The following is a 19,090-nucleotide window of genomic DNA, read 5'->3' as shown; positions in this document are numbered from 1 at the left end:
TTCTGGACTGGTCAGAAGGACCTCATACTATCTCAAAGCGAGTGTTCAGAAGCTATAAGGCACAATAAATCAAAACACAACCAACCCCTGACAGTACAGTGCCCCCCACCCCAAAGAGGAAAACTAAATAATTAGAAAATCTTCTGTTGCAAATCCTGTAAATTTTCTGTGCTAGCAACATTTGAATCAATGGAAAGAAAATCTTCTACAGTAAAACTGAGGTACAGGAGCTGTTACAAATATTTTCACCGGTACACCATCCCATGGCTTAGATAGGGTGCTAACAATGCTCAGTTAGGACTAAATATGGCTCTTCAGAACAGCAGGGATGAATTCAGGTTGTGGCAGAGCTTTCATCCATTTGATCATACAAAAACCACTGTCAGGTGCTGGGAATGAGACACTGAACTGGCTGCTTACAGCTAATTCTTGGATCATGGGAACTTTTTTCTAGTAGGTGCTTTCGCTTACCTGTCCATTATTAGTAGAAAGGTGTGATTGAAGGGAGAAAGTTAAGAGAAAAAAATATGAAGCACAATCCAAAACCAGATTATCTGTTCCTCTCACCCCTATTGAACTGCTGGAAAACTTCTGCCATTGAGGTAGGAAGTTTCAAAGACAAATTCAGAGCACTCAACAGTAGCATCTGCAATGGCTCTAGCACACTTAGCAAAATCAGGTTACTCAAAAAAAGCAGGTGGTATGAACTTTCTTGAAAAATGAGCAAATCTGAGTGAGCTTGCATTGCAGCATTTGCTGCCTGCCCCCTTTTTCACCCAAAATACAGGAAGAGGAATGGGTTTCCTTTATAACAGCCGTGGAAACCACCACACAAATAAAACCCAACAAAACCAACAACAACAAAACAAAAAAAACTTCAGAAGAGTTAAACTTGACTTAACCTTTTAATCTCAGGAATCAATAGTCTAATTTGTCAGTAATACTACAGAAAATTATTGCTCTGCCCAAACAAACATCCATACTGTTTTTTCTACTGGAAAACTAGAAACTTTTGCCTGATTTCCTACCAGGAAGATCAGAGTTGTGGAGGTCTTACAGAGGAAGATGGCTTCCTGTGTGTCACCAAAACCATCCACAAAGCCACATGCACACACATACACAGAGGCCTCACGCAGAAAAGATGGAGAGGTATGATCTGCCATGCTCTGTCAGACCCTTCTGCAGTGCCCACCGCCTCCTGCCTAAAGCCATCAGGAAAGAAGAATAACCATATGAGCCATTGGAAACAAGCCCCAGGTCTCACACCTGACCTCAGTTTCAAAATCAATTTTTCATCAGTCCTGAATAGAGGAACAAACACTACAGCCTTCAGGTCTTCATTTTTTAGAAGTGCTTCAGAACACTGAAAAATTAATAAATAAACATCTTGAGTTCAAGTGAAGAAGATTCTGCCCATCACTTTCTTTTTTGCTGCCTCCATCAATGAGATGCTGCTGTATGGACGTAACACCTGAAGAATCAGTTCCAGCTTATTTTAAATAAAAATATTTGCAACTCATAATAAACATCTATAGGATGCAAAGAAGCTAGCTGCTGATTTCTCATCTAATATATCTTTCTCTCCAGCTTCTCACAGACTGCTATTGCTGCTGAAGTCCACATCTCCATACTTCTCAAAACTAAATCTAACACACTGACACCGTAAATTATGGGCTAAATAAAAATACCAGTGAGAGAGAGGGAAGGAAGTGTTTCAGGGAGGAGCACTGAAGGAAAGAATGGCAAATAATTGGCTTACATAATGCAGATATAAAACACATACAGCAATTAATCCATGTTCACTCTGAGCAGAATTACAGGACAAGGGAAGATTCAATTAGAAAGAAAAGCAATCAACCAGATCCACAACCACATGATTTCACCAGATTAAATAATTAAAAAGAAATAGATACAGAATAATTGTCAGCTAAGTGGACTAAGTAGAAATTTCCTGCACACATATTACATATCTTTACATTATCATAAAATATCTCTATAGTACAGTCAAGATGCATTGTCTTTTCCTCCAAATTACATAGTCCTGACTCCTCAGGCAACCAGGACATTACCCTGGGATGCACTGCCTCTCTTGTTATGTGGAAGCACTGCTTTTACACTACCAAAGCAGGACACACAACTTGGAGGTGCAGTGATAAAATGCGGTGGTAAAAATGCAAATGCCAATGTTTTAAAGCTAACATGTATCTGCTTGTGAGCTGAGCCAGAAACTTTTCATAACTGCAGTTTTCTAATATTCAGTATATTTAAGTAAAACCATATAGCCCATTTCAGAATGGTATCTGCACTAAAAGAAAATTTACCAAAAATTACGTTGAGTTTCTTATCCACATCTGTTATAACAAATGCTTCCCATAAGTCATCTCTTAGGTATACCACAGTATTTATGTGCCAAATTAAATCGCTAACAAGGAAACTCTACATTAACACTCCTAATCATATTTTTTCATCATTCCCTGTTCACCTTCACATTTCAAATGTTCACATTTCCCTTTCTTTCCATCTCAGAGTTTTCAACTCTGAGTTGTTACGTGAAGCAACATCTTCATGTCAAGATTTCTTTCTAAGAAAACAGTGTATTTTGCTTCCCAGAACCTGAATTTTGGGCACAAATCAACCCTGATTTCCAGGCTCACCTGAAGGACATCTTACTTCATTATTCCACCTGAAACTAAGTTGAAGTAGTGAGCAGATTCTTCTTACCTGTTTGTGAGCATGATCGTAAGAGTTAATGTGATTGTCAAACTCCTGGTGTTTATAGTACTGCTTGTCACAGAGTTCACAGTAGAAGTTGGCTTTAAGATCTTCCAGAGCTTTTGCTATCGTGTTTTTCTTTTCAGCATAATCCTGGAGGGGGGTGGGAAAAAGTAATTTTAGTTTTGCCTTTGATGCTGCGAATGGATTTTGTGCTCTGCAGTTAATCATATTTGTAAACATTTACACACCTCTGTAAGTAAAAGCCTTCACATATTTGCTGTGTTACACTGCACATATTTACTGTATCTGCTGCGAGGCTGAAGATTTGCACACATCAATTTGCTATACAGTTGCCAGCTCCCTTTAGGGGCTCTGTCAGAGGCTAGAAGGATTTCCCCAGGTTCTGTCTAAACACACATATTTATCATGCTGAAGGCTATTTTCTAGTTAATTTCGATCCAAGACTCACTGCTCCAAGGATCTGCTAGGTAATATACCCAAGCAGAATAAGCATGAAGATACAAACGACAATAATTTAGTTATCAGGCTTTTACAAGAAAGCAGAAAGCACACTTACTAAACAGAAAACAAAATCAAAGAAACCCTGCTGGGTCCTTCTTAAAGGCACATACGTATATACATTTCTTGAAGGCATATACGTATACACACTTCTTGAAGGCATATACGTGTACACATGAAAACACGAGGAACATTTTCATATCTGAGATGTAATGAGCACCCTTCATAGTTTTGTTATTTGTCATCCAGTATTAGAAGGACAGACACACATCTCCGCTTACCGTACGTCAGCAAAGGCATTTCAATCCACCTTGCTTATCATTTACGAGCAAATTATATAAAATAATATTATTAATTTCCTAAATACATTGATGGTAACATGGCCTGTTCTGAAAGAGCATGGAAATGGTCTGTCATCTCAAATTACTTTAATACCAGTTAAACATTGAGCATGTATAATTTCAGTGCAACGACTCTTGCTTTTGACAAGTCTGCCTGGGATAGAATCACACCCTGAAATCCCAAATGCCACAAATACCATTAATACCCCTTTGATTTGTTTAAAGAAATTTCAACACTGTGAGCTCTTTGCAACTGACCCTAAATTCTCCTTGTTTCTGCCTTTTTACTTGTTCTGTTAGATTAAGATAAAACATGATCTCATAGCCAGAACACCTTAAACTGAGTTAATTTGGGGGAAAAAGTCCCTGTTTGCTAGCAGTTTTCACAGCTTAGATCTCATACACCCAATATAATTCCAAAATGGAAACTTTATCACATTAGAATATTTTAGTCACAATTTTTATTTTAAAAAAAAGGGAGGAATAGTCATACAATTAGAATTACATCCACAAAGTACTTATTTAAAATAGTACTCCAAATATAATTCGGTATGATTGGACTGCTAGCAAACACCATTGATTCATACCCAAACTGAGGTAATACCTCCTCAAAATTTTGTCCGTTAAAAGAATTTTGAATATTTGCTGACACGTGAGAAACTCACACATTTCTAAAGCATTTCATAAAATCTGTTCTGTTTAAAACCAAAAGGAGTTAGCATTTCATTTCAAGAAACAGAAATATTTTATACTTTGAAATAGTATATTTATGCTGTATGGAAACCTAGCCTGGGAACCTTAATTCTTGCTATCAAGTAGTAAGAAACTACAGGTTTTGAACCACTTAAATTATTACCAAGATGCCTATGTTTAGGAAAACAGTGGAGACAGCATATAAAGACCCTAAGGAGATACAGTCCCTTGAAACACTTTAAAAACAATTCTCGTAGCCTACAAAGGGATGCCATCTAATTTTGCTTTTTTTTAAAGAAATCTGAAATATTATATATGACATCTGTGAAGGACGAGGGTGGGTGTGATGGATTCTAAGACAAGAACAGTGAATCGAATATAAATTTTCCTTTGTAAAAGATGTCAAACCATGTTGTTGATTAACTCTCAAGCAAAATTTTGCAAGGCTTACTGATATAGCAAAATAGCTTGAAAAAAAATTACGGAACTTCATTGGTGTTCCTTTTGACATAAAGCACCATTTTTGAACCAATACACTTATTGTATAGCAGAACCCAACCTGAATGCAATTATATTTGATGTGCCAATGCATCCTCATAGAGCAGAGACACTGGAATACTGCAAAGCAATAAAATTTCATCATGATCTTGGGGGTTCTACTATTAAATTCCTTCAGCTAGGGTTCTTTTGAGGGTAGGGTTAATTTTACATTACAGCATTACACCACGGTTTCGGAGGCAAGTAAAAAATGTCATCACATCATCTAAATTAGGCGCATGTAAGTAGATGAAATATAATAAAGGAGTTCGATCATACACAGGGAAGGGGAAACCCAGGACTTTTACATGGTAAGAACCACAAATATTTGACCTTAGGAACATAAAAATGGTTATATTGATTCAGGTCAATCTTTTGAACCCGTGTAAGATTTTATTCTGTGTAACTAAGGAAAGCGACTCTTAACTAAGGACCGTTCCCTCTGCTTTGCAGCTGCATTCTGCTACTTTTAGGTTTTGCATATTGGAAAAGGTCATACACACACATTTTTCATTCCCTTTGACTGGCTCATTCATAATTATATACAATCCCTACCACACTGCCTCTCACTGTCGCTCTCTGAATGATATAGTTCTAGTTTATTCAGGCATTCCTTGTACCAAGGCCACTTCCCAACCTCTGCTTGTTCTTTTCACCAAAAGAAGACATGATAACACGATATACCATTGCGCTGTGCAGTACTATATTGATATTCTCTATTTTCTACCCTATTCCTTTTGTACTGTCTTAACATAGGAAATTTTTTAAATCACGATAGAGCACTAAACCAACATTTTTATAGAACTCCTTTATCACCGACACCCTTTGCCACTGTGCAATATTTTGCTGGCAGAAGACGTTTCTACCCAACTACTACACATCACCTGACTTCAAAAACTTCACGTTTCTTCAGTGGCAGCAATGGCCATTAACAAACCTCATGGCTGAGGTACCGGCTTTGGGGTCTAAGCATGGGCAATAGCATTAACTATTAATTGTTGACAATGAAGTATCTACCTCCAATAGGAATACATTCACAGCAAAAACTTCTAAAGGAACAGTAGCAGAAATGTTTATTTTTGCACAATTCTGCATTGCGTTGCACTTCAAACAATCATGAAACACACAAAAAAGGTAGTTTCTTCATGTTAGCTCCTAAGACTACCTGATGAGACTTCACAATTTTCTTTTAATCTGGTGGGAAAAGACACTGAACCACCTCTCCAAACATCTTTGTTAGTCCTTTCCGTGACTTCACCTTACTGCATTGCACATACACGCACAAAAATACCTTTTCTAACACCCTTAATGGAGGGTGTTGAGGAGATTCCCTGTGGCCGTGGGATCCCCAGGGCCGTGGCAGGACTGAGGATACATTCCTGCTGCTGCTTTAGTGCTGGGAGCCAAGGGAAGTCCCATCTCAAGGGTGAACAGGGAATGGAAAGAGGAGCACACAGGCTGATGGTTCTCTGCCTGCTAGGCTATTTCTATCGATTTTACAGATAGATACACTTCTACCTTGGAAGAAGAGGCTTTTGCTAGCTCTATCAATTTTCATGAGGGATAACTGCCCAGAAACTGACAGTAAAAAATTACAGTCCTTGGCCCTTGATAGTATCGGACAATGGACTGCAGACAGAAATGACCTGGAAAATCATTGGAGAGGAATAGCCCTGGAGTAAAGTAGCAGCCAAAAAACTCACTTAAACAGGTTAAACACGATCAGGTTTAGTCATGATTTCATCAAGATTTGAAAACTGTCCTGGAAGTTTTACAAGAACTTTGAATTATGATTCAGCTTGGTAATGAAACTCAGAACTGAGTGTCGCTTATTTTCATTATTTTTTTCCTGAAAGGCTTATTATCTGAAAGCCTACAGCTATAATTCACTGTAGCTATTTTTCATAATTTATATGAAAGATCTCTAATAAGTGATCACATCTATAAGCTGGCTTTATTTCTCTAAATCCATCTTCTCCATCCTCCAAAGCCTTAAGCCTGGGCAAATACTACTGCAAACATCTGATAAATTGGATTAGGAACAGGCTTCATCTGCAGAGGGGCTACCTGTCACCAACTAGACTAGACTTTCTGCCCCCATTTTGGGAGAGAAAAAGAAAGAAGGAAAGCGACAGAAACATTAAACACTACTTGGATAACTTTGGAGAGTTGTCTGGATGCGTCAATCTAGTGGATATTTTTATGGAGCGCACTTCAGGCCATACTTCTACTGTCTGCAGAAAGGTCAGCTAGGAAAAAAAAAGGTAAGAATGTGAAATTACAATACGTTATCTACTCCATGGTGACTGCCAGTGTGAAGATTCTTACTTTACAATAAACGTGAGCTCCTTTTATTGCAGTAAGCTATTCTGCATTTACTGTAGGCTTAAAAGGGTCAGGCCTACAGTCACTGCAAAGTAAAATGTATTACAGAAATAAACCCCTTCTTGAGGATAATTTACTGGTACAGTCATCCCAGAGAGGATTAGACTGCTCCGGCCTGATCCTCCGGATTAGATCACATTAGACCCGACAGATGTTCCAGTGTAACCTGGTTTCACAAAAACTATTTAAAGCATTTTTTTTCTGTCCCAATAACTGCAGGGGAAAAAAAGCAAATTAAAAAAAAAAAAAAAAAGGCGCAAAAGTGTATTTTGAACACTGTCAAAAACTTGAGCTAATACTCTTGATGTGGCAAAGCTACTCTATATATTAGCTGTATTTATATGACAGAACCTGCCTAAAAATATGCTGTTACCACCCCCCCACACACACACAAACCAACAAACAAACAAAAAAACCCCAAAACCAAGGGAAAAAACTGGCCATAGCTTAAGAACACCCTTCTCTATAGTCAATTAACTATGATACCCATGGACATGATAAACAGCAGATTCCCTTAATTTGTGGTATATTTACTAGGTGTTATAAAGACAGTACAAAGAAGCAGATTTAACTGAATAAGATGTATGATTTGCTAACATCTCCTCTACTATCGTATTACTTGGTACACATAATTTTTTAATACCTTCTCATATTACTTATTTTTTCTCATGTAAGCAGTCTATACATCATTCACTGATGCACTTGAAGGAATAAATAAAAAATAGATTGCATTAATAATGTTAAAGCAGTCTAGTACCAAATCTAATTATTTATAAGGTTCTTGTCCTTATCAAGCCGGTGAGATCAAAGCAAAAGCCAATGAGATACATTGATCAAATTACTCATTGATCTTAACAAATTCATTTCCAAGCAGTGTATAGTGAGTTTCAGTTTCATACCAAGGAGTCTGGCTGAGAAAATATATACCAAGAATATCATCAGACCTTTTTGATTGGCCTACCTGAAACATTCCCATTAGTTGAGAGATGTGATAGCAACCTAAAACTCACAAGGCCATGAACATCAGATGCTATTTCCTTGATTTCTTGATCCCTTCTGACACTTTCCTTTTAGGCACAGGTGTACCTACCAGCAATGACCTCATTGTTTCACTGCAGTGGATGAGGATGGGCTCAAGAAAGGAGTGGTACTCTGAAGACCCCTACATTAATTGAACATCAGAGGCTGAAAAAAACACACGCTCTGCCTTTATTTTCTCTTCAAGATTAACTGCAAACAACCAGTTACAACCAAAACACTTATTACGTACAAGAGAGTTAATCAGTATTCTGCTACGTGTGTACTTGAAAATGATATTAAGGACATGCAAATTATTATAAAACTGGTTTCTCATCTTCCTAATAAACACACAGAGAGTATTTCACATTTAGGTAAACACCCTTAACATTAGGTTAAATAACATAGTGAAATCAGGAAGAAATAGCAGAATTTATTCAAATTAGTGCTGTTTGCTTCCTAATGCCATCATTGGTTTTTGAAACACCAGATTCGTTAACCACACACCTACTAAGGCAAACAGCTGCATTTTGCCCCCCCTGCCCTAAGCGGGGTGAGATGGATGTGACCAGGGACAAAGCTGGACTCAGCAGAGAGCAAAGCAATGCAGAACAGTGTCCTGCACTGTTAGGATGGATTGGATTAACTTGAAAGCAATCTTATGATGAGACAGCAATTTGTTATCAGATTTGTCTGTCTCATTAACTTACTTAAAGTACTTATACCGTATAATTACTTTTAACTGGGTCTCATGAAATCACTTGATTGGGGTTTTTTTTGCCATTAAAACTAACTGTTGTGCCTAGGTATGTAGAACTATTTAATTTATTCTGGTGCTTTAAAAATTACTTCCAGGCAGAGCATGCACTCACAAGGCGAGAATGCCAGACACACGTTTGCTTGGATACTAGTATTAAGAAGGAACTCTTCAGCAGTGCTTACAAGAAAGTGTGGGTCTAGTGATAACGGAAAAAAAAAAAATATTTACCCCATGTCTACTACTAATCTTTTGACGTACACACACGGTGGAATTGAAGAAGGTTTTTCTGTAGAAAAAAAAGAAGGTTTAACTCTAGATATCTTCTTCACTAAATCTTCATCGCTGTTTAATGTGTCATTAAGTAAGGGAAGGAGGAGGAGCCTGGTACCAATCTCCTTTACTCTCCCATGTTAAATAGTTCAGTCACACACTTTAATTAGAGCAGAATTTTGATTTTAAAACATCATGGGGTTGATTTTTGGCATTTCATTTCCTCATAGCAGGCATGTAGTCATCTAAAGACTTTCGTAGCTACTTAACGTAATGTCATTGACAGGTAAGTGTCTAATGTAATTAGACTCTTCAGGAAAATCAAGTTTTCTATTTGATCCTACCAGCGGCACATGAAACTAAATGAAGTGCCTTTTAACCCTGCAGAACTTGCAGCCCTGGAGATGGACTGAAAACCCCTCTTGAGCACAAAAAACAAGCGCTAGAAAAAATGTCAATATTCAGGGCTGGCTGTGCTCAGACCGAGGGGTATGACAACATCTTTTGCAAGGCGCGGCAGGACCCCAGGAAGGGCAAAGAACAGGGCAAGGGCAAGCTGTTTATTTATTTCACCTCAGGTTAACTGACTGCAAATTGACTGGCTGCTATTAATTTGTATTAAAAAATTGCTCTGAGCTCTTCAAGCCTTAATTTGTTGGTAAACTTAGGTTTTGGTCTAACAAAAATTGCCAGTCAAGCTGGCCGGGGCGCTGAGGAAAGAGAAAACTGGACCCCATCTTATGAAACTTATTTAATTTTGAGCATATGGTTGATCTACGGAACAACTTACAGATTAAAATCTGCAAACCTGTATTTTCAGGATGAGAGTTCTTGGTAATTATCGAGTTCAGTGTTCCTTGCTTTGGCTGCTGTGCTTGACTAATAATTTTTTTTTCTGCAAGATTTTTATCATGATAAGTCTATAGTGATTTTTTTATGCTAAACTTTCAAAACACCATTTTTCTTGTATTCTTTCTGCTTCTGCTCATATTTTTTAAGGAATGTTTTTTTAAGAGAAGCAAAAGGAAATATCATAATCTTTGAACTGAAATAAAGATGTTTATGTGCCATTTTGTTCCTCTCAAGAACACAACTTCTCCATGACTGGTTAAAATTGCAATCCATTCTACTTTCAAACAAATCTGAAACTTTGTTATTTAAATATAAATCAGTGTCTCAAAACTGTGAGATTATATTTGCCCTATGGAGGAAGTTTCAAACTGTATTTTAAATTCAACAAGTCCACTGCAGGAGCAGGGCGCTGCCGAACAGCGCATGGAGCCTGCTGAAGTCAGTGCTCCTGGAAATCCCCCACAGCAGGATCAGGGATTTTTCTTCACAGAACCTTTCACCAATTCCATTTTACTATGGCTTTCCAGACCATTAAACTTTCCATGCAAATTTACTATCTTTTTTATAGCTTCAGGGACCCGTCATGACTAGCCTTACATTATGTGCATTGAAGTTACATGCCACAAGCACTTAAATACCCAGCCACGGAAAAAGAGACCTTAGAACTGGGCCAGGTCTGAAACACTCCTAGGCAGGTTAGTGTGCCTGCCCAGCAAGTCCTGGACACAGACAGGAACCAATTCCAGTTGCAAACCAGAAGGATGGTCTATTCTGATACATAGCTGATGGTCTGTATCAGCTTATCCTGCTGGAAAGAAGTATCTCCTACATCGGCATTTGGTTATTAAATGGAACACATCCTGTACGGCTGGACCAATGTACTTTTAATTTTAGTTAAAAAAAACACCACTAACAAAAACCCCCAAACCCACTAGGAATTACTCTCCTGAGCTTCTTCAGTTGTCTAATTATTAATATGTACAAGCTTAAGATTTGCATTATAGTGCAATACGATGCAGTTAATATTTATTTTCCTAAAATTAATCCTCAGTGTTACCAGTGTCAGAAAAACTTTATCTGAACAAAAACAAAAACAACAACAAAAAAAAATTGGTGGTGGTGAGCAAAGGCATTTCTTTCGGCATCTTTAAATAATGCAAATAAATCTTTTTACTCTGAGAAAAGCCCAGAGAAAAAGTTAGTCCTCATGGGAAATGGAATTAAGTTTAAATTTCCCATAGAGAAAACTCCTTGAAAAAAATCCTTATAAAGACTTCTACTTTTAGGATGATTCAAAATACTCTTCACAAGCAGTAATTGAGCGTGATGCTCAGTCTAAGTGAAAAGACAGTAACACTACTTGGACAAAGAGAAACAAGACTGTAAGAACAGTGCCTTGCAAACACGCAAACAGGTTTTGAAAATCCTGTTCTTTCATTTCTGAGATTGTTTTGCAAGTTGCCAAAGCATGAGAAGAGCCCTGCAGGAGCCCTGATTTACCCTGGCTAAATTACTACACTACACTACACTACACTACACTAGCTAAATTATAAGTGACCTTATTGCGGTCTTAAACACAGATATAGCATCTTTGAGATGAAATGGGCCTGGAGATGAGATGGGCAGGGTCTTTGCTCTCTCTGAAAAGATGATAAAAAATGTTGCAAATGTCTGAACAACCCTAGGTTAAAAAAAAAAAAAAAAAAAAAAAAAAAAAAAAAAAAAGGTGGATGGGAAAAGGAAAATAAAGAAAGGAGCTTGGAGTAACAGTAACCAGTGACCCATGGCAAATGTCTTTTTTCCAATGACTTTTAATGAGTTTTTCTTACTTTTTGATTTGTGTGAGAAACAAATGGCCAATGGAGCACTTATCATTGCTATGAAGCCCACATATACAAAAAGTTACTTGAGTTACTTGAATAGATGCAACTCATGAGAATAATTACTTTATGTCAATGATAATACTTAAGTTTTGAAGCTTTTAGGTCATAAACCTTGATAATTGACAGTCAATCATTTCAATAAAAGGAAAAGACCCCTTAAGGCTCATAAATGCATAGAAGTCTGATTTTTAACTCCACCTCCTGGCCAAAGGGGGGAAGGAAAGATTTCAGTTGATTCGATACTTTTCACTCTTGTGGTGGAAAATGGAAAAAAAATGAAAGACTGTGGTACAGCCATGTGTCAAGATACACTGTTGGGCAAACGCTTCTGAAGTTGAGACTGTCAGATATAGAAAAGACACGAGAAAGTGTTTTTATCATCTCTTCACTGTCTACCTACTCAGGCAAGTGTTCAGTAACAGCCAGCCCTGCAACAAGGATGGCCATATTCAAACGTCTTACGTCTAGTAACTGTGCATGAGCTGATGGAAAATGCCAAAAAAATTACTGGCTGCTACCACCAATGACATTTCCAAGGAGATTCTTAGAACGGCATCAGGACTATGGCCGTGCCCTGTGTTGCTCTGATGCCAGCAGTGCTGTGTAAGTGACACCTTTTGCTGCAAGATGAACACACACAAAGATGAAGCATTTACACAGCATTGCCCAGAATTATTAACTGCATTCAAAGAGATGCAGAGAAAATGAGCCACATTCACAAAATAGCCAAAGCTTCCTCAAAAATATCACACTTAAACCCAGACATTGGCATAAATGACACATTTAGGCTGATCCTTAGTCACGCTATTCCATTTTTCTCCATTTTCTGTCCTGTTTTCTGCTAGCAAATGGCCAAAATCCCTGAAGTTGAGCAAAAATGAAGAGAATGACATGCTGTCGTGCTGTCAGGTAAAGAAATAAGGGGGTTAACACATTTGCAATTCACACTCACAAAAGCTCAGGACCACATCAGAGACCGAGATCTGACTGAAGTTCGAGGGACTCTCGCTGCCCATCTGTCACACACTGCAGCATTGAGAGGAGCTATCAGAGAGGGAGGTTGCTAAACCACAAACCTTACGTGAGCAGTGCTAACATGCTGGTCTTGATTTTTCTAATAACAGGGACATTGCAAAAGCCATCAGGTCCAATTTGAAACTCTGGCATGAAAAGTATTCCAGATATCTTACTGACCATTTCTATGAGAATAGCGCCTATAGGTTCCCATTGCTTTAGGGAGGCTGAACAGCATACAAAAGACAGTTTTAAAGTCTCCAGAAACTGAAGTGGTACTTTACAGGTACCTCCTCCTCAATACACGTGTCTGTCTGGCTTGTTGTGCCCTTATTTCTGCCTTCCAATCTATTTTTCTGGCTGTACTGGAGGATCCTTGAGCCTCAAGGTCATGCTGCTTCTGTAACCGGTGAGCAGTTCAAGGCATTCAGTAAAAGAAACAGATTTCTTGCATAAAACTGCTGGGTTTTTTCCAAAGGCTTCATATTCTCAAATTATTCAATTCTTTCTTAGCCTTAAGCCATCCCTGCCCAGCCAGAAGGTTTTAGTTGAAAGGACCTCCAGCTGTCTTGAAGAAACAAACAGCAGACAAATGCCCCATGCAATGGAAACTGTTGGATGCACAACAGGCTTTCCAGCAGGAATCATCGGTGGAACATATGCAAAACTAGCATTTCTGAACCTGCTAATTGTTTTTCTTAAAAAACCAAAAGTATCTGCAATATTGCTGATAGAGGAGTCAGATGCACAGGATTCCAGCTAGCTACAGTTAATAGTGGAAAAGAAAAAAAAAGGCCAAAATTTAATATTGATGTAAAATGACTTTTTATAAAAGACAATAAAACTGACATTCTGGATGCAGAGCTTCGCAAGGCCTACTTAAAAAACTAATCCTTGAGTAGCAGTGAGCCGACAAAAAGTTGTATATATTGCCAAACCTCAAAAGGGCCTTGGATCTTGGACTTTGTCCTTCAACACAGCACAAGTCAGCCAGCAACTGCAGCAGCAGTCGGGTTTTCTCAGGACTTGAGCTTCAAGTGTGGTTCCTACAACATTTGTGAATAATATCCTCACACTGTGGACCCATTTTCCTTTTCCATTAGATCCTCCACCATTGCAAAATAAATAAACCCTTGAGATTTTTACCTCTCTGTTAATTTAGACTGAAATGGCTTGACCATTTCCTGCAGACATGTACATTAACACGTGCACATTCAGAGCACGGCAGCATAAATCTAACTTTGGAAACCAGGCTTAAGATACACTACCTAAAGTGCAAACCTGTAGTAACCAAAATGGATTTGGGAAACTATCAGGCCAGGTTTAATTTCACAAAGAAACAACCCATAAACCCCAGGGAATTTAGGTAAATAGTGTTTTAAAAAAACACAAGTCAGCATAGTGGAGAGCCTGAAGTCTGAACTCAAGGCAGTTTTAATCCTGACCTTACCAGAAAGCAGTGTCAGGACTGTCTTTTCTGCTTTTGGATTTTCTGCCAAATTTTGCAGGGGGAAGAGCACAGAACTAGTGAGAGCTGGAAGCAATAATGCTGGTACCAGCAGATCTAGTGCTCTGCTCCCTCAACGATGCACAGCCCTTCGCTGCCTCTCACAGCAGCTCTCATGGACAGCTCTTATGGATCAATATTCCTGTGGGATTTTAAAATACATTAATATAGCACCTGTTTATCACACAGAGAAAACGACATGCTAATGTACTGTCTCTTTAAAACTGTGCTAATGATTACAAGGAATTTTCCTGTTTATTACTACTACAGATAGATTGTATGTATTCTGGGCATCCAGTGAAAAACCAACTATTTCTGCAAAAAAAAATCTATCATATGGTAAAATACTTCATGATGATTAAGTTAGATTAAAGTCTTTTAACCACTCCAGACAAGCAATTTATTTTTTCCAAATAGAATGGAAAGTACTCAGCAGAGGATGCTCATGTTAAAGTTTTGTGTCGAGATGCTGCCAGGAGGCTTTAAATGAAGACAAAGCACTTAGGGTTTTTTCTTCCCATTTAATCCACAACAACGCAGATGAAGCTTTTATATATGCATATTTTAATGGCTTCGTTTTAAGCATAGTTTTAGCAACATTTTTGGTGTTTATTTTGATCCCTTTGCATGTTATGAATTTCACAAGCCAAAGTTTAAAATGATATGCTTAAATATACACATATGTATACAAATACATGTGTATAAAAAATAAAGTAAATGGGAAGGAACATCATTCATCGTCATTAGCCTTGCTTTTATAAACAGATTTTCAATGAGTTTTATCTACAGAGGCACATTAAATCAAGTAATGACGATGTCCCCGTGTACAATAAGACTGCGCTGATAGCGAAGGAGCTCGCTCAGCTCTCAGAATATGAGTCAGCAATTGTTCCTTGACTTCTTTAATTTGTTACAAGCTACATCCCCTTAAGAGCGCCTGCTGGAATTCAAAAGGTTGGACAGGAAAGTGGCAGAAAATCAATACTGACAGCTTCTGTCACCCTCCACAATCTATATAGCTCTTTCTAAGCTAAATTGCTTCTTTCTAGTATTTGGCTGCTTGAGTCTTGCTTATGTAAGAGTTTTTTTTTTTTAAAAAAGTTACTTTCTGGAAGAGACAGTTGTTACTTTCAGCACTAAAAACCAGAACAAAACTGGCTCTTAGTTGGGGTTTGTGCAGGTAACTGTTGTGATCAAAGTTGCATTTTCATGTGAAGACTGTCCAAAGCCATGACAAAAGGACTCACTGCACTCCTGTACCAGCTGGAACACTTTTGAGGTGGATTAGCCCAAAATTTGAAAGGCAGATTAATAGCACTGGGCCCATTTGATTTTCTTACAGCTCTTTAATAAGTAACGTTCCTCTATTTACATGCTTATAAGGGTTAATATAAAAATGCAGTGAAATACAAATGCCAGAAGCTTTAGATCAAGCCTTAAAATGGTTTTCTTACCTACTGTATTTTAATTATGAATAAGTACCAGCACTAATAATCAATACATGCAACATGGAGGAAAACATTAATTTTTCAAGAAAGGGATTTTAATATGAGGCAAAGTAAAGGTCATTCTAATCTAAACTAGATTAAAAGTAAAGTAAATTAAACATCCCTTTGATATGAGAATTTTGCAGGTGCTGCAGCTGTTAGCAATCTTCTCATTAAAAAAAAAAAACCAACATAAAAAAAACCCCAAACAACCTTAACAACAATAATAGGAGAAAAAGATTTTAGCAGACAGGGAATGACAATTTATGCCCTTGAAAAGAAAGCTGAAAATACATAGAAAAGAATCAATGCCTAGCAGTATCCTGGTTTTACTTGGCGTCTTTCCTTGAGAATGTGAGACAGGTCTGTTGATTATATTATTTTTTCTGCATCCTGAACTTCTGAAGTTTTTCAAACATTTTTTCAGGATTGTGTTCCTGTCGCCTTAAAATTGGGGGTTATAGTTCAGTAATCAGAACTGAGCAAGTGATGAAAGTATAAAGATTCTGACAGTGGCCAATCACTTTGGATTTTTAAAATAATTCTGCTAAACGTTTTCAAAGAAGCTACTTAAGTGTTGATTTCTGTCCTTATTAAAAGAAAAGCTTTCTTTGGCCAACTCAATACAGCACCTACCTGCATGGAAACGTAAGCCTTCAGCAACTGCGATTAAGAGAAATTAAGATCATGCCTACAACACTAACATTTCGTCACATATAAAAGACCCCCTGAAGCCTAGGACCACTGAAGCTCCCCAACAGTAGCTTCAGACAACCAACCATGTACAGCTCCTGGCCTCCAGCTCCCCCCTGAACCACCTGCTGACCAAATGCCTTTGCAATGGGAATGGAAGGTGAGATGCCTAAGATAAGGTGAGATATAAAGCACACAAAGCCCTGTAACACAGCACAACACGGAGAAGTTATGCATTTTCCCTGGCTGACTTCCTTTAGGGGTTTTCACGTATTCAAAACCATCACAAGATTCATCAGAACAACCTATACGAGACTGAATCTGACACTTTGAGAGGCTAGTGTTGATGGTATATATACATGTATATTCTCTACATACAAACTACTTCCATTTTGGAAATGTCTTACCAAAGGAGGTGGAACTAAAATTATTCCTGTGAATAATTTCTGCAATACGCTGCAATAGCAAGCGGAAGGAAGCAAGAAGGAAGAAGCAAAAGCTCTCACTCCTTTCTCTTTCTTGAGCCAAGCGTTTGACTTCTGCTTTAAATGGCAATTCAGCCGCTGAACACAGGGCATTTAATGTTGACCTTGCATGCTTACTTTTAAAGGCAATGAGAATAGAACAATTTAATAGAAATTCATTGACCTTTTAAAAAGCTTTCCTACACCATTTTTTCTCATAAATTGGTAAAATATTTACTACCATGAAGCTTTTACTTTTTCCATTAACAAATACTCTTTTTACTGCCTACTCTATTCTAGTCATAATATTCTTCATGATGTAACTATGTGCCATGCAAATAATTATGAAATAACGTATTTTTAAATTGCATTTTAAAGTAATAGAGTCACAAAGAGAAGCAGTAGGCAAAATAGTTCAACAGCATGTAAGTGAAAATGTAAATTCTTGTAATGCATATTTAAATGGCTGTTTGCATAATCTCAGAGCTCCCTGGCTTTAGCGTTGCTTGCTTCAGTCTTTATTCCAGGCAGCTGAGCACTCCAAAGGGATGAGTAAAGAGGAGGACAGAGAAGAGCTGACTCCTAGCAGATGTTGTCCCACATCCAAGTAACCAACCCCAAACAGTCCACCCGCTACACTCAAGAGCCTAACCATTAATGAAAGAATATCTAATCACTTGCAAATGATTAGGTCACCACTTAGGAGAAGACTTCATAACTAGTTCACATTAATGAAATTAACAGAAGTTTCTACCGGGAGCCAAATAAACCATGCTAGGAGAAGTTCCCAGCAGAAAGATGGAACCTGGCTCCATCCCACAGGTCCACAGCTGGTGTGTACAGCAAGCAAAGATTGACCTCAATAGAGTACATTTTTTTTCTGTCCTCTTTTCTTATCCATATCTTCTGAAATCATGACACAGAAGTTCAAGTGTACATCCCCAACACATTCTTTAGTTTTAGGCAGCAGGACCCACATAGTAATGACCTTGAAGACAGACTTGAAAAACATTTGCTGTCCAACAAAACATGGCATTTCCTTCTTCAGTTCAAAAACTTTCCTGTATCAAGAATTTTCTGTACGCACACACACACACACTCAGGTATATATTTGTACCTCTGGTTTTTCATTTCAGTGGTTCTCAGTTTTCCCATACTCAGTCAAACAAGTTGACTTTGGGTGAAGAATCTTTGACCAGAGGATCACAACACCCATGTGACCTTTATTAATGGCCGAAGAGACCTTACAACTTTCATGCAGCCCTAGCATATATTAACATATAGCAAACTAGCTCTAGTTGCACAGGAGGACCAGACGGCAAAACCATCCTATTGTACTTATTTTTTCCAGCAAGAAGGGAGTAGCTCTTAACCTACTGCTGAACGCGTTGACTTTACGTGAACAGAAAGGTGACCCAAGTATCATCAGTGGGCAAGACCAATGGAAAAGTGAAGCAGCCGAACAATCCTACCCAAATACAAGAGGACCACATTAAAGCCACTGTAAAATTAGATAACACTGATTTGATTGAACAGTGTGGAGGAGAAAACATGATGTGTTGGGCTAACAACTTCATTAACCAATTTAAAACTGTGCTTTTCAGATTTGATCATCAACATAGCTGTTTGGAAACACATGTCATCACAGAAAGAGCCGCATAGGATCTCTCCAACACTACGTAATTAAAAGCAAACACTGAGCACTTGACTGTTGAAGCCAGAACCTCTGTCAAATAAACTTTATTGAACAATAAATTCAATTTCAAATTAGCTTATTATTTTAAGATTAAAGCATGCTGTACTACACACACAGAGCTACATACTCTGAACGCAAGTGGAAAGTATTCATTACAAGAGCAGTCATGCTTCAGTGACAGCAATTATCATCTTGCACTTGTGAAATGCCACACAAAATGAGACTTGCTTCAGATGGTTTTATTTCAGCCCACCTGA

The 19,090-nt window shown here is 38.0% G+C and overlaps 1 protein-coding gene across 1 annotated transcript in view; it reads right to left on the bottom strand.

Moving 5' to 3' along the window:
- Window positions 1-19,090, bottom strand: part of ZNF804A (zinc finger protein 804A) — a 153,167-nt gene that overhangs the window by 32,642 nt on the left and 101,435 nt on the right. The window contains exon 2 of the mRNA XM_055719457.1: window positions 2,722-2,865. Within this exon, the coding sequence (XP_055575432.1) occupies window positions 2,722-2,865 (144 nt within the window). The remainder of the gene's footprint in view (window positions 1-2,721; window positions 2,866-19,090) is intronic.

This window comes from Falco cherrug, chromosome 8 (genome assembly GCF_023634085.1).
Source record: "Falco cherrug isolate bFalChe1 chromosome 8, bFalChe1.pri, whole genome shotgun sequence".
Taxonomy (NCBI): Eukaryota; Metazoa; Chordata; class Aves; order Falconiformes; family Falconidae; genus Falco; species Falco cherrug.
The sequence above is the reverse complement of the archived record's forward strand: the minus strand, read 5'-3'. Positions and strand labels throughout refer to the sequence as shown.